The following is a 25,101-nucleotide window of genomic DNA, read 5'->3' as shown; positions in this document are numbered from 1 at the left end:
GCCTAGTAATACCTTTCTTTAGATTGTTAAATTTGTGGGAATTAAGTAAGATATAATGCATAAAAAGTACTGAGCACAGTGCAAGTGCTCAATAAATGTTAATTATTATTGGTACTGCTGTATAGAGTTCTATTGATAACAATGCTATAATTCTAACAATAACAGTGACAGGTTTTTAGTGGGAAGGCCACGTGGCATGCAGGATCTTATAGGTTCAATCTCTTGTTCCCCAACTAGAAATTGAACCTATGACCCCTGCAGTGGAAGTGCCAAGTCTTAACCACTGAACCACCATGGAGTCCTAACAGTGACAATTTGCTAAGCCCTTACCCTCTGCTAGGTATTAAGGTGGATGTTTGACCACAGCCCTATGATGTGATTAGGGTGAAAATTATTGTCATTATTAGCATGTCCCTCCCTTCTAAAGACAGAGAAACTGAAGGTGAGAGAGGGGACAGAACTCACAGTCAGTCCCTGTTAGAGGTGGGATCTCTAGACTTTACTGGTGGTCCAGTGGCTGAGACTCCACGCTCCCTATGCAGGGGGCTTGGGTTCAATCCCTGGTCAGGGAAAGAGACAGAGCCCATGTGCCACAAGTAAATATCTTGCTTGCCACAATGAAGATTGAAGATCCTGCATGCTGCAACTAAGACCTGGCTCAGCCAAATAAATAAATTTTTAAAAAAGAAGTGGGACTTCTGAACTCAGCCCCTATCCCTAACCTGCCTCTCCTCATCCCCAGGCCTCATCTCCCCCAATGGCGCAGGTACCAGGGGAAGTGGACAACATGGAGGGGCTACCAGCCCCCAATAATAACAACCTTTCAGCCCGCTGGGACAGTCCTGATCGGGGCTGGGAGCGGGAGCAACCAGCCGCCTCCACTGCAGCAGCCTCACTCTTTGAGTGCTCCCGGATCAAGGCCTTGGCAGGTACCTGGAAGATGGCTGGGGTTGGGGTTGGAAGAGAAGGAAGGGAAGGCACTGCTGGGGTGGTGTCTGTATACCTTGATGACCTGGAGGATGGGAAGAGGGTTACAGACACTTGGAACTTGAGTCTTTAGACCAGCACTCTCTAGTAGAACTTTCCACGATAATGGAAAATTGTTCTCTATCAGTATTGTTGTTTAGTTGCTAAGCATGTCCAACTCCTTTGTGACCCCATGGATTGTTAGCCCACCAGGCTCCTCTGTCCATGGGATTCTTCAGGCAAAAATGCTAGAGTGGGTTGCCATTTCCTTCTCCAGGGGATCTTCCTGACCCAGGGATTGGACCCGGGTCTCCTACATTGGCAGGCAGATTCTTACCACTGAGCCACCTGGGAAATCTCTCATAGAACCTTAGAAATGTACAATCCCAGAAAGGTGGGACTTTCTAAGTGTGCTTCCTTAGAATCCCAAAATGCTGACATCTAGCATCTTAGGACCATGGAATGTCATACTCAGAGATTCTTTGAATCAAAGACCTTTAGAAATGGAGACTCTTGTAAACAGAACTTTGTAATCACCAATCTTAAACATTTTAATTGTTGGGTCTTAGAATCTTAAAGCCTCAGAAATCTAGACTCTAATATACATAGGTCCTTAGGACTTTATAATCCTAAAGCTTTAGGATTTCAGATTAGAAATGTGGATGCTGAGCAGAATGACCACACCTTCATGTTTTTTTGCACTGAAACCCTCAGTCTTGGGACAACTAGAATGGTTGGTCACACTACTTTGATGTTTTAGGACAATATAAGCAAAGACCAGAGAACTGTATAAAATCTTAGGACCTTAGACCTTTGGAACTTTAAGTTCTTGATCCTTTGGACTTTGTATTCATCAAGTTTTAGAATCTCAGAAGTGTTTAATCATCAATACTAAAGTTTTATGAGCAAAGACCCTTCTCAGACACACAATTCCATAATCGTAAGCCTTTAAAACATTAGACCCTTAGCACGTTGACCCTTGGAATGTTAATATCTCAGAAATGTGGCATGTTATACACGTAAAATATATATTGTCAGAGTCGTGAAATCTTAAAATCCCAAAGTCAGTATCAGTTCCCTCAGAATCTCAGAATGTTAGTAACTCAGTATTTGACAATCGTGGGATCTTCAATACTGAGATTCTTGGAACTTTATAAGATGTTGAGCATCTCGTTAAACTCATGGGCCTCTGGGGAAGCAGGTGACATACACAAGTGAGTGGCCTGGGGGCTGTGGTCAACTGGGTGCTCTGGTCAGCTGGTCACCAGCTCTAAACCCAAGGAAATGTGGGCCCAGAGCTGCTAGCTCTGATGTGTATCTGCCGTTTCCCAATTAAAAAAAGAAACTGTAAATAAGTGCACACAGTCTGAACCAGATTCAACCCGTGGATTGCTGGCTTCCTCTGGTTTCGACACCTAGAAGGGTATAAACATATACTCATGAAAACTTAAAACTGTATTTTATTTTTTCATTTTTTTTGGTTGTACCACACAGCATGTGGGATCTTAGGTCTCTGACCAGGGATCGAACCCACACCCCCCATATTGGAAGTGCAGAGTCTTAACCACAGGACTATGAGGGACGTCCCAAAAATGTATTTTTAGACTCTTAGATTTAAAACCTTGGGAATGTATCCACTTAGAATTCTAGAATTTATTATTTCATCCACAAAATATTTAGGCAGTGCCTGCGCTGTGCTCCTGTGCTCTGTGCTTGGACAATAGGAGGGACATAGTGGTGACTGAGGCAGCCCAGGTCCTGCTTCTCCAGGGCTCCCAGTCCAGTGGGAAAGTTAGATCCAGTCCAGTGGGAAAGTTAAATCTAGCCTGGCTGTGATGAACCACAGGGATCAGAGCCGAGATGGGGGAGGCACGGGCAGAGGCCAGATGGGGAAGCTCAGAGCTGTAGGAGCCCAGATGAGGGGCCTGATTCAGGAGAGAGGATCAGAGTGCTTCATGGAGGAGAAGATGGCTAAGCTGAGCTCCAGAGGATGAACAGGAGTGAATGCTGGGGAACAGACTGGAAGAATATTCCAGAGGGAGGGAACAGCATAGGGAAGACCTCCAGAAGTTGAGAGTAGCTGGAGTGAGGTGGTGAGTAAATGATGATGGGAGAGGAGGCAGTGGCAGCCAGATCCTGAGGGGCCTTGTTGGCCATTCTGAAGAGTCTGAGGGCACCTGGGACTATGGGGAGATTTTATGCAGAGGTGGGATGTGGCAATGTGAGGATCAAGGACTCTACAACTTTAAGAACCACTGATTCGAGAACACCAGCCCCAGACACTTCAGATAGCATCTAGTCCAGAGAAATGTAGGGACCCCCTTTAAGGAAAAAAGCTTTCTCATACACTTCCTGTGTCTACTTAAATTATTACCACTGTGGTTTTCTGTTGTCTTTTTTCTTTTCCATTATGGTTTATTACAGGATATTGAATATAGCTCCTTGTGCTATCCAGTAGGGCCTGCTTTTTATCCATTCTATATATTTATAATGGTTTGCATCTGCTAATCCCAACTCCCAATTTCCACCCCCACATTCTCTGTTTCTGTTTCATTTGTGTCATATTTTAGATTCCACATATAACTATTATCATTGAACTATGGTTTTCTTAAATGTACAAAAGCACACAGCTCTGTTTATATCTCTTATGCTTGTTCTGCAACTAAAACACATAAGTTGGATTGAGACTCAAACCACAAAACCAGTAACTTCAGCTTAACAATGACATCAAGATGCTGCTCTCCTACTGTGCAAAATATCATTATGACATAGACAGCTACCGTGCATTTTCTTTTGCATCCCTTTGCCCACTTCTCTCATGGTTTTCTTTATTCAAACTAAAGCTAAATCTTTGAGCAGAGTCCTCTGTAAATGTTTTTGCATGAATTTATTTAAAAAACTGTCTGGATCCTGTGCTTACAGAATTTGTGGTTCGTTGGTCTCATGTGTCTGTATGAGGTCCCATTCTTTCTCTCTCTTAAAAAAAAATTTATGTATTTATTTGTCTGCTTCGGGTCTTAGTTGCAGGATGCAGGGTCTTTTAGTTGTGGCATTTGAACTCCTAGTTGCAACGTGTGGGATCTAGTTCCCTGACCAGGGATCGAACCGGGGTCCCCTGCATTGGGAGCTCAGAGTCTTAGCCACTGGATTGCCAGGGAAGGCCCAGAGGTCCCTATTCTCTTGATCTACTCTTTTATTCTCTTGTATTCCCAAATCTCACATCAATGCCTTCTCTCTTACAGGCTATCATTCTGATTGTTTTAATGCAAATCTTTTTCTCTGCATGTGGATAACTGCAACATGCATTGCTAATTCCTGTGCATGCATCCATATTTTTAAACTCTTTATTAAAATATCACATGCACAGAGAAAGGCAAATATATTGTATGGGCAGCACTTCCACAATGAGTACCCCCTTATAACTAGATTGGGACACAGACTCTGACAGCCCCAGAGAAGCCCCCCTCAGGCTGCCTCTATATCATCCTAGGTGTAAACACTGTCTTAGCTTCTAACAGTGTACATTCAGTTTGCTGGCACTTGAACTGAATACAAATAGGACCATGTAGTGGGTACCCTTCTGTGTTTGGTTTGATTCACTCAGCACTCGGCTCATGAGATTCATCCATGTCTACCTGTACTTGTAGGCTCTTCCTTTTCATTGCTGTATAGTATTCCACAATGTGATTATGGCATAGCTTAGGATCCGTTCATCTGTTGATGAGCATTTGAGTTGCTTCTACTTTGGGACTATCACAAACCAGAAGATTATAAACTAGTAGCTAGTGGTATCACAAGCTATTACAGGTTATTGCTGCTCTAAACTGTGTAGGATACAGGCACCCATTTCTGACAGCTTATACCCACCCAGGAGTGAAATTGTTGTGTCATTTGGTATGTGTATATCTAAACTTTAGAAGAAGCTTCTGGTTTGGATCATTTCACATTCGCACCAGCAGTGTATGAAAGATTCAGTTGCTGTACAGCCAACCCTTGGTGTGCTCAGTCTTTGTAATTTTAACCATTCTGATGGGTGTGCATTCTATTGTGGTTTTAATTTGCATTTCCCTGGTGACTAAAACCAACTAATGAAGTGGAGCGCCTCTTCAAAGATTTTCTCTTTGGATATGCTCCTGTGAAGTGCCCATTCGAGTCTTTTGTCTACTTTCTTATTAATTTTTTTGCTTTTTTTTTTTTTTTGCTGCACTGCAGGCAGTGTATGGAAGCTTAATTCCCCAACCAGGGATCAAACCCTCACACCCTCCATTCAAAGCACAGAGTCCTAACCACTTGACAGCCACAGAAATCCCTTCCTGGTTTTTTCTGTTTTGTGGGTATTCTTATATAGTTTGGGTACAAATCCTTTGTCTGATATATGTGTTCTGAATATTTTCTCCCACTATGTGGCTTGTCTTTTCATTCTCTTAATGTTGCCTTTAAAAAAATAATTGTATTTATTATTTTTGGCTGTGCTGGGTCTTCGTTGCTTCGAGGGCTCTCTAGCTGTGGCAGACAGGGGCTACTCTTCCTTGCGGTGCTCAGGCTTCTCATTGCGATGGCTTCTCTTATTGTGGAGCCTGGACTCTGGCGCGTGTGGGCTCAGTAGTTGTGGCGCTTAGTTGCTCCACAGCACGTGGGATCTCCCCACATCAGGGGTCAAGCCCATGTCTCCTGTATTGGCAGGTGGATTCTGTACCACTGAGCCACCAGGGAAGCCCTTAATGCTGCCTTTTGATGAACAGTGTTTCTTAATTTAAAGGTAGTTTAATTTGATAATTATTTAATCATGATTTCCTATATGGCTCACACTCTGTGTCTTGTGTAAGAAACTTCCTGCACCAAGGTCGTGGAGATATTCTTTGATGTTTTCCTCTGAAAGCATTATTGCATTCATTTCACATTTAGGTTTATAAGCCAAATGGTATTTAGCGTATTTATTATTGTATACAGTGTGGGTCAAAGTTCTTTTCTCCCCCTCCCTGCCCCCCCGCCCCCACCCCATGAATGTCCAGTTGACTCAGCTCCACTTATTGAAGAGACTTTCCTTTCCCTACTGAACTGCCATTTCACTTTGTTGTAAATCTGGGAGTCCTATATGTGTGGGTTTGTACATAAAGGTATGGCTAATCAATGCATGTTTTATCATAGTCTCGATTGCATTTTTGGCATTATGTTCTCATTCAGCGCTGTGGCTTAGAGCCTCAAGACTCATCCATGTGGCTCTGTGTGCCTCTAGTCTAACTGCTGCCTGGAGTTGATGGTGTGTATTCGCCATGCTCCACTTTCCCAGTGATGGACAACCAGGCTCTCTCCAGCCCTCAACCTGTCCCTGCCCCTCCCAGCAAACAGCACTGTGCTGAGGCCTCATCACGTGTGCTCCTTATAAACCAGTGTGGAGGGACTTCCCTGGTGGTCCAGTGGCTGACACCCTGCCCTCCCAATGCAGGGGACCTGGGTTCAGTCCCTGGTCAGGAAACTAGATCCCACATGCTGCAACTAAGACCTGGTGAAGCCAAATAAACAAATAATAAACATTAAAAAAAAAAAAACAACAACCCACGTGGGAACGTTTATAGGACATATCAGATCAGATCAGATCAGTCGCTCAGTCGTGTCTGACTCTTTGCGACCCCATGAATCGCAGTACACCAGGCCCCCCTGTCCATCACCAACTCCCGGAGTTCACCCAGACTCACATCCATCGAGTCAGTGATGCCATCCAGCCATCTCATCCTCTGTCATCCCCTTCTCCTCCTGCCCCCAATCCCTCCTAGCATCAGAGTCTTTTCCAATGAGTCAACTCTTCGCATGACGTGGCCAAAGTACTGGAGTTTCAGCTTTAGCATCATTCCTTCCAAAGAAATCCCAGGGCTGATCCCCTTCAGAATGGACTGGTTGGATCTCCTTGCAGTCCCTTGCCAGGGACTCTCAAGAGTCTTCTCCAACACCAAAGTTCAAAAGCATCAATTCTTCGGCGCTCAGCCTTTTTCACAGTCCAACTCTCACATCCATACATGACCACAGGAAAAACCATAGCCTTGACATATACGTAGGGAAAGAATTGTTGACTCACAGAGGGAACGCACTAATTTAATTTGACTCAGATTGTCTTCAGAGTGGGCTTCCCTGGTGGCTGAGATGGTAAAGAATCTGCCTGCAATGCAGGAGACCTAGGTTTGATTGCTGGGTCTGGAAAATTCCCCTAGAGAAGAGAATGGCTACCCACTCTAGTATTGTTGCCTGGAGAATTTCATGGACCGAGGAGCCTGATGGGTGACAGCCCATGGGCTCCCAAAGAGTCGGACATGACTGAGTGACTAACACAATGGCTGCCCCACCAGCTGGCATGAAGGTTATGATATTCCCACATTTCCATCAATACCTGGTATCACCAACTTCCTCACTTTCCCCAGACTAATATCCAATGTATCATTTACATATTGTCTCTATCCTTTCTTGGAAACCAGTATAGATTAGTCCCTGCTCTATGAAAATCTTGATGTATTAAATATGTGAAAAAATTAAAATCTTATTCTAAGGAAATGCATGTCACTTAAAAATTTTTTTTTTGGCCACACTGCACAGCATGTGGGACCTAGTTCCCTGACCAGGGATGGAACCCTCGTCTCCTGCATTGGAAGTGCAGAGTCTTAACCACGGGACTGTCAGGGAAGTCCCAGGCTTGTATTTCGCTTGTAATTGGTGACTACCACAGTGGGAAAGAATATATAAATGGCAAAATAGTATGAACACAATGGCAGACGAAGAACAATTGTAATTTGACTTAGAGTCTTGACAACCCAAAGATGTGTGTGGCAGCTAGAGGACCAGGAGGAAGCTGATGGGCTCCTCAAAAAGGAGAATTTAATGAAGGGACTGTTTATAGATGTGTGGAGACCCCAGGGACTGGGACAGGGCAGGGAGCGCTGAGAGGGGAGCGAGGCGTCCCCAGCAGGAGTGGGGGCTGTAGGGAGTGCCAGCAGGCCCTGGGGGAAGCCTGGTCAAGCAGAGAAAGTGAAAGTGTTTGTCATTGCTCAGTCATGTCCAACTCTTTGCAACTCCATGGACTGTAGCCCACCAGGCTCCTCTGTCCATAGGATTTCCCAGGCAAGAATACCAGAGTGGGTTGCCATTTCCTCCTCCAGGGGATCTTCTCAACCTGGGGATCAAACCCATGTCTCCTGCATTGCAGGTAGATGCTTTACCCTCTGAGCTACCGCGGAAGCCATGCCCTTCTCCAGGGGATCTTCCTGATCCAGGGATCGAACCGGTGTCTCTTATGTCTCCTGCACTGGCAGGCGGGTTCTTTACCACTAGGAAACCCTGGGGAGGAAATGAATCCCTCAGCCCTTTCTCTCTCCCCTCATCTCCTGCTAGCCAAACCCAACCTCTAATGGCCCAAGAGCCCATTCCCATGGTCCACCCTGGCCAGCCTCCCTGGGCTCACAGCAGGTGCACCAGCGAGGAGGTGGCACCAGAAGGGCAGATGGAAGGCACCCAGCGAGGTAGCCACACGCACTCAGGCACAGTCAACATTCAATGTCAACTTAGGCCAGAACTGGCACTCTAGGACACATTTGGTTTCAACCCCCTGTGTTTTATAAAAACGTAAATCAGTTGCCAGCATTTAAAAATAGGGAGATTCTTGTCTCCAGATTTTTGGCACTTCATGGGCTATCACGTGGTATGGCAGCACCAGGCCTTCACTCCTGTGAGGCTCCAGTCATGTGGGGCTGTGTGGCTGCTGCTCCCTTTTACCAGGGCCTCATTCTCCCTTGTGCCTGGCCCTGGTGAGCATTTCAGTTCTGGATCCCAGCTCCATGCTAACGAGACTGTAATCACAAACTCCCAAATCTCACTGCATATTTCTCTATAAAGTCACCATCTAGACAGTCCAGGATGTGTTTCTTCATCTTTAAAAGAGTATTATTTATTGGCTGCACTGCTGCGTCTTAGTTGCTGAGCTCAGGCTTTCTCTAGTTGCGGTGAGCAGAGGCTACTTTGGTGCACAGGCTTCTCACTGCAATGGCCTCTCTTATTGAGCAGTACAGGCCCTAGGAGAGGGGGCTTCCCTAGTGGCAGCTCATGGGCTTAGGTGCCCTGCAGCATGTGGAAACTTCTCAGACCAAGGATCGAACCCGTGTCGCCTCCATTGGACTACCAAGGAAGTCCATCCAGGATGTGTTACTACTAATTTTCTTTGCAGATCACAGAAATGAAGTTACAAAATTAAAAACTATTCTCCCGAGTCCTTGTTTTCCAAGCATGCATTCCCAAACACCCAGGGTCCCCCAGAGCCCACTGAAGTAACCCTGACCTAGTCTAAACCCCTTATTTTGGAAATGGGAAAACAGAGGCCCAAAGAGGAGGGATGGGCTTTGGGCTTTTCCCAACATAGCCTGTCATTAGTAAAGGCAGAGCTGAATCCAGTCGCCCTCATTCTGCCCCTCTCAGGGGATGCACTCAAGTTCCACTCGGGCCTCAGCATGAACTGCAATCTGCTCTGGGTGTTGGCTGTCAGAGGCAGGATAAGCAAACACTCTATTTACATTATTTCCCATTATTACTTCCTTATGTGTGATCATTGATCATGTGTTCACACAGGTCCCCCATCCCATCCAAAAGCACACAACTCACATTTAAGCAAACAAGTTATTCCATTTGGATTCACTGGGTTGTTTCTGTATATTCAAAAAACATTTATTTTTAAATTTTATCTATTATTTATTTGGCTGAGCTTGGTCTTAGTTATGTGGGATCTAGTTCCCTGACCAGGTAGTATATGGTATATCCATACAATGGATCACTGGGGCTTCCTAGGTGGTGCTAGTGGTAAAGAACTCACCTGCCAATGCAGGAGACATAAGAGACGTGGGTTCGATCCCTGGGTCGGGAAGATCAGCTGAAGGAAGGCAAGGCAACCCACTCCAGGATTGTTGCCTGAAGAATCTCCATGGACAGAGGAGCCTGGGGAGCTACAGTCCATAGGGTCACACAGAATGGGACACAACTGAGTGACTTAGCACCCACCTTAGCATGCATGGAATATTACTTAGCTGTAAAAAGGAATAAAAAACTGCTACATACCACAACATGGATGAACCTTGAAAACATTATGCCGAGTGAAAGAAGTCGGACACAAAAGGCCACACGATCCCATTTATGTGAAGTATCCAGAGTAGGAAAATCCTTAGAGTCCGAAAATGGATGAATGGTTGCCTAGGGTTAGGAAAAGGTGGAATGGGAAGTGACTGTTAACAGGTATGGGGTTTCTTTTCTGGGGTGGTAAAAGTGTTCCAATATTAGATAGAGGTGATGGTCGTATAACTCTGCTGCTGCTGCTGCTAAGTCACTTCAGTCGTGTCCGACTCTGTGCAACTTCATAGACAGCAGCCCACGTATAACTCTGTGAATATGCTAAAAACCACTGAATTTACAACTTAGAAGGACAAATTCTATAGTATGGGAATTATAGCTCATACTAAAACTGTTATTTAAAAAAGAAATGACAGGAAGAGAGGTCCCAAACAATTTCTTGGTAAGCAGCGAGGAGAAGTTTCACACCTCCTCCCTACCTTGCACCTCCCCTTTAAGTCATCCCAAGCCCACTCCTTACCCCAGGGATGAGGGAAACCTGGCAATCCAGCTGCTACAGAGGGGAAGATGTGGCTCCTGCCCGCAGGGAACATGCAGTCTAGCATATTCCTTCCTCTTCATTCCGCCACAGCCTGTCAGTGGCTAACCCTTACTTTTTCATCTTTAAATAACTTCAAGATGCCCCCCTCTCCCATCCCCTCAATGTCTGCCTGGTCCAGCCTCTTCCTGTCTCTCCTGAGTCCTTTCCCCAATCTCCTCCCTGGGCTCCAGGCTACCATTCTTGCCCTTTCAGATGTACCCTCCCCACAGCAGCCAGGGATATTCCTGAGACCCAACCCTCATCCTCTCCTCCCTCCTTAACCCTCTATAACTCCCTAGACTATTATCTGTGTGCTTAGTCACTCAGTCATGTCCGACTCTTTGCAACCCCAAGGACTGTAGCCCACCAGGCGCCTTTGTTCATGGGATTTTCCCAGGCAAGTATACTGGAGTGGGTTGCCATTTCCTCCTCCAAGGGATCTTCTCGACCCAGGGATCGAACATGCGTCTCCTGCATTGGCAGGCGGATTCTTTACCGTGGAACCACGGGGAAGCCCCAGCTTATTATCTGTGCCCCCACTAAACTGAACTCTGCCAGGAAAAGGCTCTGACTGAATTCAGAGCCCAGAACAGTGCCAGGCACATAGTGGGCGCTCAAATACTTACTGAACGAATGAACAGAGCTGACTAGGGTAAGATACAAGACAGTTTTCCTGTGGAACTGATATCTCAGGAAGATTTTAAAGGACAGCAGAGGGGGGTGAGGGGAGGGCGTCTCAGATAGGAGGAAGCACTTGCAAAGACCTGATAGTTGCAGAGAGCTGGGCCTGGGCGAGAACTGCCCAGGCCTTGGAGGGCTGGGGTGAAACTGGAAGGCGGAGCTCCTGGAGGAGCTAGGGGCTCATCAGGACCTGTCCTTCAGATGAGCGGGAGGCTGTGCAGAAGAAAACCTTCACCAAGTGGGTGAACTCGCACCTCGCCCGCGTCGGCTGCCACATTGGGGACCTCTACACAGACCTCAGGGACGGCTTCGTGCTCACGCGGCTGCTGGAAGTGCTGTCCGGGGAGCAGCTGGTGAGGGGGCCAGAAGGGCTGGGGACAGGGGGCCACCCTGGGGTCTCGGGCTGGGCTACTGCAGGGCCAGGCTAATGGATGGACAGAGCTTACTAGAAAGACTGAGTGGGTTAAAGGCCCCTCATTCAGGTGGGCAGGGCCATGGAACAGGGTTGAGCTTAGTTGGGAAGAGCCTGGGGTCTGACTTGGAACAGAGGTGGGATTCTGTTTAAGGAGAGGGCTGTCCTTCGGGGAGGAACTCTGGGCTTGGGTGGGGCTCCATTGGAAGTGGTGATGGTGGGGGGCTAATGGAGAAGGATGGAGCTTTATTAGAAGGGCTTGGCTTGGATAAGCGGTAGCAGGAGGCATGGCTATAAAATTGGGGCAGAACTCTGTTGCAGGGGTGTATGGTTGAGGGTGTGGTTGTCATCGGAAAAGTGAGGCCGAGTTCGCTGGAGTCTGGGGATTAAATGGAACTCTTGTATGGATACCACTTATTGTATGGGTTGCAGTTGTATTTCTGGGCTTGGATGGGACTGGGCTTGGATGGGACTTCATTGCAAAGGGTGGGGTTATAATGGAGCTAGAGATTGATGAAAGGACCAGCGCTTAAAGCTCTGGAAGTTATGAGGGGCATAAGGTATAGAACAGGAGCACCCTTGGAAGGAATAGAGCAACTGAACAGCAACATAAACAAGAGAAGACTCCTGGAGTGGGGCGGGGCTTGAAAGGAGTGGGCGTGGCTCTAGGCACAAATCTGAAGAGGAGGAAGTGAGGGGTGTGGTCATGGGACTAGAGGCAAAACAGTGGTGGCCTGGGACAGAGATCCAATGGAAGGGGCGGGAGTAAGACTATGAACAGGGGGCGGGGCTTCATGATGAAAGGTGTGGCTATCAGTTTAGAGGTGGAGCTTAACTTGAAGGGGCGGGACCAGGAACTAGAATAAGCCCTGAAAGGACTTAGACTCTTAGAAGGCGTCTGGCTATGAGTGGCGCAGAGCTTCTTTAGAAGGCCTGGATCCTGGGTCTTTGATAAGGCTGAGGGGGTGTGGCCTGGACCAGGGGTAGAGGGGCCTAGTTATGTAGATGACCTTCTTTGAAAGAGGTGGGACGGAGGGCACGTGCTCTTGGCCAGGCCCTGGCTCTCCTAATGACCCTGCCGCCCTAGCCAAGGCCCACGCGTGGTCGCATGAGGATCCACTCACTGGAAAACGTAGACAAGGCCCTGCAGTTCCTGAAGGAGCAGCGTGTGCACCTGGAGAACGTGGGCTCACATGACATCGTGGACGGGAACCACCGACTGACCTTGGGGCTGGTCTGGACCATCATCCTTCGCTTCCAGGTGATCCCAAGTGACCCCAGCCCAGCCCACCACCCAGAGGGAGGCCTTAAGAGGTTGTCCCTCACCCACTCATCCAGTCATTCCAGAAATATTCCTAATATGCTCCAGGAAATAATATCATCATTATAATCATCATGTATGTAGATTTTACTCTGTTCTAAGCACTTGGCATTTAATATGCACAATAACCCCATAAATTAGATATTATTCGTTATACCATTTTACCAACATGGAAACTAAAGCTCAGAGAGGTGAAGTAATATGCTCAAGGTCACACAGCTGGGTAGTGAAGCTGGAATAGGAATCCAGGCAGTCTTGCTCCAGTTCAGAGACAAAATAGACAAATTTTCTGTCTTTATGGAGCAAGACATGGGGGACCAGCAGTAGACAGATGATAAATAAACCCATCAATATGTAAACAAGACATATGTGGGAAAAGGACCAATTCTAAGCAGAGAAAAAAAGAAATAAAGAGTCACACAGATAAGAATAGATTATGATAAAGCAGTAATAGGGATCATATGGACCAGAGAAGGGCTTGGTGAGAGGCTGGTGGCTGAATGATTATGAAGATGAAAGGGAAAAGCATTCCAGGCAGAGGGCACAGCAGATGCAAAGTCTCTGGGGTGGGAATGAGCTAAGCTTGTTGCAGGAACAGAAAGACCAGTATGACTAGAGACTAGGAGGCAAGGGGGAGACAGGGAGGAGACGAGTCAGAAGTGTCAGCAGGGCCTAGGTGATCTGTGATTAACAATTTGATCTTATTCTGTCTGAGATGGGGAGAAATTAGAGTTTTATCAAGAGAAAAGGCATCATCAGACTTAGAAATATCTCTCTGGATTGGGGGTCATCACCAAGATTGGGAGCTGGAAGCCCAAGGAAGAGGCTGGAGCTGGACTGGGGTGGGGCATAGGCAGGTGAAGAAGGGGCCAGGTAGGGTAGGGGGGAGTGGACATGCCATAGGGGAAGGGGAGGGGGAGAGAGCTGCTGCCCCCACCCTGAGCCTGAAGCTGCCTCTCCCATCTCCTCTGTCCCCCCAGGATGTGGGTGGGGTGTCTCCCAGCCTCAAGCCCTCCAGACCCCAGCAGCCATATTTTGTATCTTCACAGATTCAAGTCATCAAGATTGAGACTGAGGACAACAGAGAGACACGCTCAGCCAAGGACGCGCTGCTCTTGTGGTGTCAGATGAAGACAGCTGGGTAAGTCCCTCATCCTCAGAGGAGCCAGGCCCTCACCTCTGGGCTTCCCTCCGGGACAGGGGTGCAAGGGATGGCTCAAGTCCTCAGCGTCAAAAGTTACGTCTGAAGTTACCAAACTCTTCCAACCTTGATGTATCCCAATCCCGTATCACAGTGTAACCTGTATCACAATCTGGAAGAATTCGGACTCCTCAGGGGAATAATGCCGGGAGGTGGGGAGCTGTCCCTAGCCTGCTCCCTTCTCTCCTCCCACCTGGTCCCGCACCTCTAAAGGCCTCAAGTGCACCTGTGTGGGACCCCTGGGCCCGATTCCTGGGCTGCCCCCCACCCCACACCCTTGAAAGTAGCCCCCTCAGCCTAGGAGGGCACACCCAAGGCTCAGGCTGGGCTGGGAAGTTCAGGGTCCTGGTATCTTCAGTGGGTTTGAGAAGAGGGGCACACGGACACCGCTGGGCATGCCCCTGGTCCCACAACTCTCTGTCCTGCTGGGAAGGGCCTGGCCTGAAGCTCAGGTGCCCTTGAGAGCAGCCTGGGGAGGAAGAAGGTAGGGGCAGGCATGGATGGAGACTGGACGTTCTCTGTCTCTCGTCCTCCTGGGGCTCCCTGCCTGTCTTGCAGCGCTATCTGTTCTTCCGTGTGTCTGTCTTTACCTTTATATCTGCTTTTCCTTGTTCTGATCGCTCCCTCCCCCCCCCCTTCTCTCTCCTCCCTTCTTCCTTTCCCCACCTCTGTCTGTCTCTCTCTCTGTCCCTCCCTTTTCCTTCTTCCCTCTGCTTCTCTCTCTCTCTCGCTCATCTCCTGTCCCTCTCAATCTCTCTCCCCTCCTTCTCCCCATGCTGTCTCCATCTCTGTGCTCCCTCCGTCCTTCCTTTCTTTCCTCATATGCCTGTGTATCACCTGTGTCTCTTTGCCCATCTGTCTACCTACCTACTTTTCTATCATTCATCTTTTATCATCTATCTATCCATCCCTCAATCCATCTCTGTCTCTTCCTCCCTCCCTCTTCCTCTGGACTTTCTCCATCTCTGCCTCTGTCTCTCCTTTCCACGCTGCCAGTTACCCCGAGGTAAACATCCAGAATTTCACCACCAGCTGGCGTGACGGCTTGGCCTTCAATGCCCTCATTCACCGGCACAGGTACCACCTGGCCTGGGGCAGCTCTGCCCTGCACCCTACCCCCACCCTGTCCCTTGGGTGATCCCCCGTACGTGGATGTGTACAGATGCCACTCACAGACACAGGGCCCACTCCCTTCACCTCTCTGCTTCCATACGCATTTCCATTCACACACATGCTCTTACACATTTACACAGAGATGCGCACACACATACACACAGACCCTGTGCACACATGGAGACCTTTATGCCCTCCCATAGATGTGTGCACACCTGCATATACTCATTCACATATACAACTTCTACATGGACCAGCTGCTTGGGTGTTCCCAGGATGGGCAGCTCACTTGCTATGGATGGTCGAATCTGGTGTGTGCACAGCGCCTCCTCCTCTCAGAAAGTTCTTCCTCGCAGTGAGCCCCCAAGTCCTCCTTCTGGCTCCCTGCACACCCACCTATTCCTGCTTTAGGGTCTGGTGCCGAGGTGGCTGAGGAAGGGTTCCCAGATAAATTACACCCACATCATGATCCATAATCTGGAGGAGGGCATGGCAACCCACTCCAGTACTCTTGCCTGGAGAATCTCATGGAGAGAAGCCTGGCCAGCTACAGTCCATGGGGTTGCAGAGTCGGACACGACTGAAGCGACTGAGCACACACGCATGTGATCCATAATAACAGGTCTGTTCATATGACAGATAAGGGAAACTGGAGACTGGAAGGGACTCGCTTCCAGTGTGAAGGAAGCCAGAACCCACATGTACACACTCATGTATAGGGGGAGACCCAGCCCACCTACATGCCCATCAACCCACAAGCTCTAACTGGAGTCCTGCTAACAATGGGAACGTCACTGAGTGTACCCGGAATGTTCTAAGTGCTTTCCAATAAGTCGTTCAATATTCAGTGAGCCTATAGGCAGAGCCTATTTTTCTCCCCTTTTTACAAAGGAGGAAATGGAGGCACAGGGCAAGACAATAACTCACTCAGAGTGACAGCCAGGAGAAGGCTGGGTTGGGGTTTGAGTCAAGAGGGTGGGCTCTGGACCTCACACTTCCAAGGCTACACAATGCAATACAGAACCCACCCACATAGACACGTGAGTGTCATTGTCAGATGTACATGTGAGCTTCCCTGGTGGCTCAGATGGGAAAGTGTCTGCCTGCAATGTGGGAGACCTGGGTTCGATCCCTGGGTTGGGAAGAGCCCCTGGAGAAGGAAATGGCAACCTACTCCAGTACTCTTGCCTGGAAAATTCCACGGATGAAGGAACCTGGTAGGCTACAGTCTATGGAATTGCAAAGAGTTGGACACGACTGAACGACTTCACTTTTCTTTACACATGCCCTCACGCAGAGCTCGCCCCACAGCTACATGGTGCGCAGACACACACCAGTACACACGGCTTTCCCCTTGGCCGGGTTGTGCGCCTCCTGCCCTCGCCCTGGGTGGGACTCAGACAAGGATGTCTTTTCACCCGTTTGCCCACCGGCTTTGGAGCCTGCCTGCTGCCTGCCTACTCTGTGCCCCTGCCCAGGCCCGATCTCGTGGACTTCAGCAAGCTCACCAAGTCCAACGCCAACTACAATCTGCAGAGAGCCTTCCGCACGGCTGAGCAGCACTTGGGGCTGGCACGTCTCCTGGACCCTGAGGGTGAGCCCTGCACGGCGCCAGCCCGGGTTTCCTCCTGGGGGACTCCCAAATCCAGTGCTGCCCCCACACTCAACTGCAACATCATCCCAAAGCCCAAGATCATTTCAAATTTAACTCCCTCCCAGTCCCCACCTCTTCCTCATCAAGAATCCTACCCGCTTCCAGGCTCCATATCTGCTACTTTCTCCTTCTCTACCTTTTTTTTTTTTTTTGGCCACTCTGTGGGACTCGCTGGATCTTAGTTCCCCAATCAGGGATTGAACCTGTGTCCTTGGCAGTGAAAGCCTGTAGTCCTAACCACTGGACTTCCGGGGAATTCCTGTTCATCTCTGTCTCAAACCCAACCCTATCTCCATTCCTGAGTTCAACTTAACCCTCGTTCCCCAACTCTATCCTTTAAAAAAAAAAAAAACTTTTTACTTTTGTATTGGGGTGTAGGCAATTAACAATGCTGTGATAGTAATAGTTTCAGGTGAACAGGGAAGGGACTCAGCCATACAAACACACGTACATATCCATTCTCCCCCAAACTCCGCTCCCATCCTCCGCTCCCATCCAGGCTGCCACAAACATTGAGTGGAGTCCCATGTGTTATACAATAGGTCTTTGTTGGTTATCTATTTTAAATATAGCAGTCCCAACCCCATCCTTGGGCTTCCCTTGTGGCTCAGCTGGTAAAGCATCCACCTGCAATGCGGGAGACCTGGGTTTGGTCCCTGAGCTGGGAAGATCCCCTGGAGAAAGGAAAGGATCTGCACTTCAGTATTCTGGCCTGGAGAATTCCATGGACTGTATAGTCCATGGGATCCCAAAGAGTTGGACATCACTGAGCGACTTTCACTTTCAACCCCATCCTTAATCACCTTCCTGCCAAACCCAACCCCCCCAACCCCAGCCCCATCCCTAAAGCCAACACCACCCCCAACCCAATCTCCAACACTATCTTCATTCCCATCCCCAGCCCATCCCTATTTCTTCCTGGATCCACAGCTCTGCCCTCACCCCCAACCCCTTCCCATTTTCAGTCTGTCTCCAACCCCACCCCTGACTTCAACCTCATTCCAAATTCATGATCACACCCAATACCAGCCCCCCATCTCTAGGGTAATGGCCGTGATCATACCCTACCAATCCCCTGTATCTGGAATAATGGTTGCTTCCTTTTTCTGAGCCCCTACAGTGTGCCAGGCACATGGCTGGAAATTGTATCAACACTGTTCCCTGTCATCCTCACACTGATCCAGTTGGATAGAAGTCATCAATCCTGTCTTAAACTGATGGAAAGGAAGGCTCAGAGATGTGGAGTCACTCCTCAGGCATCACACTGAAAACCCAGTAAACAGTACTTTCTGATTCCAGAATTCGGGGACTTAGTCATTCCTCTGCCCTGCCTCTTACAGTGCCTGGCACATAGTGGGTGTTTATTGGACGTCAGTTTTATGAGGTGAAGAAGAATCAGGGCCAAGTATGATCCTATGCACTCAGTGGGTAAATTGAAATGATAATCAGGATTTATTGAGCTTCTCCTCTATGCCACTATGCGTATTCTCCACTATGAGTATTCTCTCTCATACTCATAGTGTTCTTAGGTGCCAGGCACTGTGACTATCCTTACTGTAACAACGTGGAAACTGAACTCAGAGCAGTTCGATCTATTTTATTAGGATATTGAGTGAGTAAGTGGTCGAGTTGTGATTCAAGCTCAGGCTGCCTTCAAAGCCCATGTCCTTGACCTCAAACTTCATATACCATTCATATACTTAGTTTATGTATTTTTTGAGCTTCTGCTGTGTGCTGGGCATGGCAGGGACAGTGGTAAAAGACAGGCATAGCCCTTGTTCTCATGGAGCTCAAACTCGATAAAGACACAATCACACAAGGCAATATGTAATTAGAAACTGGACTTCCCTCGTGGTTCAGATGGTAAAGAATCTGCCTGCAATGCGGGAGACCTGGGTTCGATCCTCTAAAGAAGGGAACTCTCCCCAGTATTCTTGCCTGGAGAATACCTTGGACAGAGGAGCCTAGTGAGTTGCAAAGAGTCAGACACAACTGAGCTACTAACACACACACACAGTTATAAATTGTGATATATTCTAGAAGGAAATGATAAGAGGCCACGAGGAAGAATAACAGGAAGAGATCATGTCTAGACAGGATGAACAGGAAGGCTTACTTGAGGAAACTTGAGTGGAACCCTGAAGGGTGAGTGGGAGTTTGGCACATGGAAAAGGGAACAGTGTTCCAGACAGTGAGAACAGCAAGTGCAAAGGTCCCGAGGTAGATAGTAGAATGAATGGTGTGTCCAAGAAATCGCTATAGATAATTTCTCCATGGTAGTGTATATGTGTCAGGTACTATTTAATCCATGAAGTAGATCCTCACTGGGCAGATAAAAAAACTGAGGAACAACACGGACTTCCCTGGTGATCCAGTGGTTAGGACTCCACACTTCTGCTGCAGGATTACGAGTTTGACCCCTGGTCAGGGGACTAAGATCCTGCATGCTGCTTGGTGTGGTCCAAAAAAGAGACAAAGTAAGGAACAGAGAGGTTAGTTATCTTGTCCAAGGTTGCACAGCTAGGAAGACTGAGTTCTCCCAACCTCCACTCAGTATGTTTGATCTCTCTGTCAGAGTGCTCGTCGTCATGCTCTCCCACTCTCCTTTACCCCTCAGATGTGAACATGGAGGCTCCCGATGAGAAGTCCATCATCACCTATGTGGTCTCTTTCTACCATTATTTCTCCAAGATGAAGGCTCTGGCTGTGGAGGGGAAACGGATTGGAAAGGTACACGGGGCCCAGGAATGGGGTAGGTGGGAGCCTGGGAACCATACGGGGCTGCGTCTGGGATGAGACTGACCCCCCTCCCTTCCTCTGCCGGGCCAGGTCCTGGACCAGGTGCTGGAGGTGGGGAAGATCATTGAGCGCTACGAGGAGCTGGCAACCGAGCTGCTGGCCTGGATCCACCGCACCGTGGGCCTCATCAGCAACCAGAAGTTTGCCAACTCATTAAGTGGGGTGCAGCAGCAGCTTCAGGCTTTCACGGCCTACTGCACGCTGGAGAAGCCTGTCAAGTGAGGCCTGGCTCAGCAGGGAGGGTGGCAGGTGTGGGTGTGGAGGCAGGGTTCCTGAGCTCAGGCCCCTTCAGGTTTCAGGAGAAGGGAAACCTGGAGGTGCTGCTCTTCAGCATCCAGAGCAAACTGCGGGCCTGCAACCGTCGTCTCTACGTGCCCCGGGAGGGCTGTGGCATCTGGGATATTGACAAGGTGAGTTGCCCTGTGAGGTTGTATAGGTTGTGCACTGCTCAAGGGAGCTCTTCACATTGCAGATGTCATGCATCTGACATCCATTCTGATGGTTTTTCCAGGAGTAAAGGGTCATGAGGAAGCAAGATTTTTTTTCCAGTGTGTGCAAAGGTGCCACAAGTGCTGAGCATGACCTCAGACAGAGAAGCCAAGGCCATTAAACTGTGGGGAATTATTGGAATCTTATTTATTTATTTGGCTGCCCCAGGTCTTCACTGCAGCATGTGGGATCTTAGTTGTGGCATGTGAACTCAGTTTCAGTATGTGGGATCTAGTTCCCTGACCAGGGGTGGAACCCAGGGTCCCTGCATTGGGAGCACAGAGTCTTAGTCACTGGACTACCAGGGAAGTTCTGAGTTGTTGGAATCTGACTGCCTCTCTAGGCATGGGGACAACTGGAGAAGGCAGAACATGAGCGAGAGGCTGCCCTCCGGGCCGAGCTGATCCGGCAGGAGAAGCTGGAACTGCTGGCCCAGAGGTTTGACCACAAGGTGGCCATGCGGGAGAGCTGGCTGAATGAGAACCAGCGCCTGGTCTCCCAGGTACAGGGCGAAGGGCTTGGCTCCGGGGGAAAGGGAGAAAGGGAGAGGCTGATGGCCCTGGGACCAGAAAGGGAGACTTCTTGATTTCCTAAGCAACAGAGAAGTGTTGGATTAGTCTCCTGGGTGACAAATGAAGGTGGGATGGGAGAATTGGTTTCCTAAGTGACTGGTGGGGGAGAGATGTGGGCCTGCTCTCCAGGGTAATAGGAGAGTGAGGCTGGTCTCCAGGGTAACTAGAGAGGACAGAATTAGTCTCTTTAGAAATAAGGAGAGTAGTTAATTATCTCTTAAGTGACAAAGGAGGTTGTTATCAGGTGTCCAGTGTAACTCAGAAGGATAGAATTGGTCTCCTAAGCAACAGGATAGGGTAGGCCTGGTCCTCAGTCTCTAAGGAAATGGAAAGATGGGGCTTGTTTCCTGGGTACCAGATTTAGGGTTAGAGATGTAACCTGGAATGGTGGGGCTGGTCTCCAGGGTAACTGGGGGATGATGAGACTGGTCTCTAGGGTAACTGGGGATAGTGGGGCTGGTCTCCAGGGTGACAGGGAAGGTTGGAGATGGTCTCCAGGGTAACTTGGGGTGATGGGGTTGATCTCCAGGGTAACAGGGAAGGATGAGACTGGTCTCCAGGGTAACAAGAGCAGGTAGGAGAGTTTCCAGGTTCATACAGAGTCAAGGTAACAGGTTAACTGCTGAGTCATTATGGATGGGCATCTGTGGCCTGCCCTGCCCCAGGACAATTTTGGATATGAGCTGCCAGCGGTGGAGGCAGCCATGAAGAAACACGAAGCCATCGAGGCAGACATAGCAGCCTATGAGGAGCGGGTGCAGGGCGTGGCAGAGCTGGCCCAGGCCTTGGCAACTGAAGGTTACTATGATGCCCGCCGGGTGGCAGCCCAGCGTGACAGTGTCCTGCGCCAGTGGGCCCTGCTGACCGGGCTGGTAGGTGCCCGGCGGACACGGCTCGAGCAGAACCTGGCTCTGCAGAAGGTCTTCCAGGAGATGGTGTACATGGTGGACTGGATGGAGGAGATGCAGGTAAGGGCCAGATCAGGGACCAGTGGTGGGGGTGGCATACCTGGAGGGGAGGAGGGGTCCTTACCCCGAAAGAATTGTCAAAGATGGAGAGGGAAGAGGAGAGAGACAGAAAGAGGTAACGAGAAAGGGAGACAAAGAGAGTGAAAGATACAGAGAGAGACACAGAGGCAGAGGAAGAATGTATGAGAGACAGAAAAATACCCAGAGAAGTAGATAAAAAGACACAGTAGTACGGAGACAATCAGGGACAGACAGGGACAGAGATTAAGTCAGAGGACGATTGAGACAGTTTCAGAGAAAGAAATCAGAGAAAAAGAGAGCTGGAGAAGCAGACCCAAAGGTATCACCAGAAATCTATTAAAAAATGGCTACAGAGGACACACAGGAAGATGGAATCCGTTTGAGAAAGAGAGAGAGACCTACGAGAGAGAGAGAGCTGGATACAGAGCGAGATGGAGATAAGATGATGGAAGCAGAGGGAGAGAGAGATACAGACACAAGCCATGGAGAGAAAGAGATAGGAATCGAGATGGAGGCAGAGAAATATAAACAAGAAAGGATGAAGGCAGAGAGAGAGACAGAGGCCAGAACTATGGAGATGATGGAGCATCCAGAGAGACAGAGATGGAGAGAGGTGATGACAGAGACATGGAGTCTGAGACAGAGATCAGAGTTCAGGTGATGGAGTAGAGGAGTGAAGGCTGGTGTGGGCGGTGGGTGGAAGGGGGAGTGGCCTGAGGGCTGATGCCCAAGCTACACTCAGGGCAGCTCTTACTTGTAGGCTCAGCTGCTGTCCCGGGAGTGTGGGCAGCACCTGGTGGAGGCGGAGGACCTGTTGCAGAAGCATGGACTGCTGGAGGGGGACATCGCAGCCCAGAGTGAGCGGGTGGAGGCCCTCAATGCTGCTGCCCTGCGTTTCTCACAGCTGCAGGGTGAGTCTGGGGTTGAGGACTGGGGTGGAGACTTTCAGGGCTTGTGCTAACAGAAGCAGAATGTCAAAAAAAAAAAAAAAGAAGAAGACGCAGAATGTCTCCTGAGATACAGATGAAGAAGTGAGCTCCCCGTCTTTGGAGGCATCCAAACACCAACTAGGATCACACTCCATCAGGGATATCACATGGGAAATTAGTGCCTTGAGTGTGAGGCTGGTCCACATGACTTCTTCCTGCTTTGAGATTCTGCAGTAATAGTTCACAGTTTTTGAGCATTTGTTATGTGCTAAGCCTTTCACAGTGGGGTCTCGGTGAATACCATAAAAAGACTGGGTGGGTAAGGCAGTTATTGTCAAGGCCTGTTCAGAATCAAGTGATAGAAACTCAATTTCAGTTAAGGAGAACAAGGGAAGGTACTGGCTGATGTAACTAAATGTGTAAGAAGGGTTGAGTTTTGCTTCAGGTATGGCTGGATCCGGGATAGTTCAATGATGCTTTTAAGACTCCACCTGTCTCCAACTCTAGTGTTCATGTCTGTGTCACTATTGGGCAGTCCCTCCCCTTGTGGTGTAAATCTGGGACCATCCAGCCCACATTTACATCCCAGCAGCTTCATAGATCCAGGGAGACAGGCCCCTTTCTCCCAATATTCTGGCAAATGGCCCAAGATGGGTTTCATTAGCCTGTGGTGGGTTCCATTCCTACTCCTCAGCCAAGTATTATGGCCTGGGGCTATATACATGATCTAATTGGCCACATCTATGTGACATGCTCACCCAGGGCCAAGAGTGGGGTCAGCTCTCTCCAAAGACATGAACTGAGAAGGGGGCAGGGATGGGATGCCATTAGCAGAAGCAGAGGCATGGATGCCGATAGGCAAAAACTTAGACTGACTCTAGAAAGAGTCTCATTTTAGTGATGTCAACACCCTCCAGCTAAAGACCACCAGGAGCCCTGCTGTAGTCAAATTAAGCTTGATTTGCATGCATGGGAGTGTGGGGACCATGGGGCATCTTAGTAAGAGGATGTTAAGAGGGGCTTATTGTAGGACCTGGGCTTGTGTTAGGTGATTTGGGATAATTTAATGTAGTGTATTTTGCTGCAGGTTGGATGCTATCAGGAAGTGGGGGTAATTAAATGATTGTGTGTCTTAATCATTTTTAACCAGGTGGTGGGAGGAACATGATTGGCAGGAGTGGTTCACCTTGGCCAGGCGTGGGTAGGCAGGCAGGTGACTGTCTTGTGGTTTGCACAGTGACCTTGTTTTGTGTGCAGTCAGACATGATTGTGGAATGGTCTTGTCTTCATCTCCATCATGATTGCCGAGTGGTCTTTTTTTTTATATAATTTTATCTATTTATTTTTTGGTTGTATTGGGTCTTTGTTGCTGTGCGGGCTTTTCTTTAGTTGTGGCGAGTGGGGGCAAGTCTCTCGTTGTGGTGCACGGGCGTCTCATTGTGATGGCTTCTCTTGTTGCTGAGCATGGGCTCTAGGGCGCGTGGGCTTCTTTAGTTGTAGTTCCCTGGCTCTGGAGCACAGGCTCAATAGTTGTGCCTCATGGGCTTAGCTGTCCTGTGGCATGTGGGATCTTCCCAGAGCAGGGATCAAACCCGTGTCTCCTGGATTGGCAGGTGGATTCTTTACCACTGAGCCACCAGGGAAGCCCTGCTGAGTGGTCTTGTCTGATGTTTTGTCTTGTGCAACTGTGTATGAGTGCTGACAGCATCAAGACTGCTTTTTTCTTTCTCACTGATGAGGAAACTGAGGTGCAGAGGTGCAGAACTGATAAGAGGGTTTGGAGGCTGATCTGTCTCACTTCTTTATCTGGAGCTAAGGCCCTTGGGAATCCTGGTGCATTGTTAGAAAATGAAGAGGCTTTCCAGCTTTCAGGGGCTACCCAGGTGGTGTAGTGGCTAAGAATCCTCCTGCCAGTGCAGGAGATGTGGGTTCGATCCCTGGGTTGGGCAGATCTCCTGGAGGAGGAAATGGCAATTCACTCCAATATTCTTGCTTGGAAATTTCCACAGACAGAGGAGCCCAGCATGCACACACACTCCAGCTAGCAGGATGGTCGGGGGAGTTTCTCACTCTCATGGCCTGGGATATGTCCTAAGAGCAAATGTTGAGGTCTCCTTCCAAGTCCCGGTGCAGGCATCCCCATCCTGGCTCAACCCATCACCAGCCTCACAACCCCAAGAGACATCATTCATTCGTCATCTTTCACCCTTCATTCTCGTGGATGTTTGTCCAGGAGGCTCCCCCTGTCTTTTCCTTGTGAGATCTCAGCGCCCAGTGATGATGCACCAGCAGTGCCGTG

The 25,101-nt window shown here is 48.9% G+C and overlaps 1 protein-coding gene across 4 annotated transcripts in view; it reads left to right on the top strand.

The window, feature by feature from the left end:
- SPTBN4 (spectrin beta, non-erythrocytic 4) overlaps positions 1-25,101 on the top strand; it is an 80,553-nt gene that overhangs the window by 1,854 nt on the left and 53,598 nt on the right. For 3 of the 4 annotated variants that reach the window (XM_027515788.1, XM_027515790.1, XM_027515791.1), the window contains exons 2-13: positions 743-929; positions 11,525-11,676; positions 12,823-12,996; positions 14,106-14,197; positions 15,254-15,334; positions 16,849-16,964; positions 19,642-19,754; positions 19,854-20,041; positions 20,116-20,233; positions 20,656-20,814; positions 21,550-21,852; positions 22,634-22,784. In XM_027515788.1, the coding sequence (XP_027371589.1) occupies positions 758-929; positions 11,525-11,676; positions 12,823-12,996; positions 14,106-14,197; positions 15,254-15,334; positions 16,849-16,964; positions 19,642-19,754; positions 19,854-20,041; positions 20,116-20,233; positions 20,656-20,814; positions 21,550-21,852; positions 22,634-22,784 (1,819 nt within the window). In that variant the 5' untranslated portion in view covers positions 743-757. The remainder of the gene's footprint in view (positions 1-742; positions 930-11,524; positions 11,677-12,822; positions 12,997-14,105; positions 14,198-15,253; positions 15,335-16,848; positions 16,965-19,641; positions 19,755-19,853; positions 20,042-20,115; positions 20,234-20,655; positions 20,815-21,549; positions 21,853-22,633; positions 22,785-25,101) is intronic. The other variant, XM_027515789.1, reaches the window with a different exon arrangement.

The sequence above is a fragment of the Bos indicus x Bos taurus genome, chromosome 18 (genome assembly GCF_003369695.1).
Source record: "Bos indicus x Bos taurus breed Angus x Brahman F1 hybrid chromosome 18, Bos_hybrid_MaternalHap_v2.0, whole genome shotgun sequence".
Classification (NCBI taxonomy): Eukaryota; Metazoa; Chordata; class Mammalia; order Artiodactyla; family Bovidae; genus Bos; species Bos indicus x Bos taurus.
This window is presented reverse-complemented; position numbering and strand designations above follow the sequence as displayed.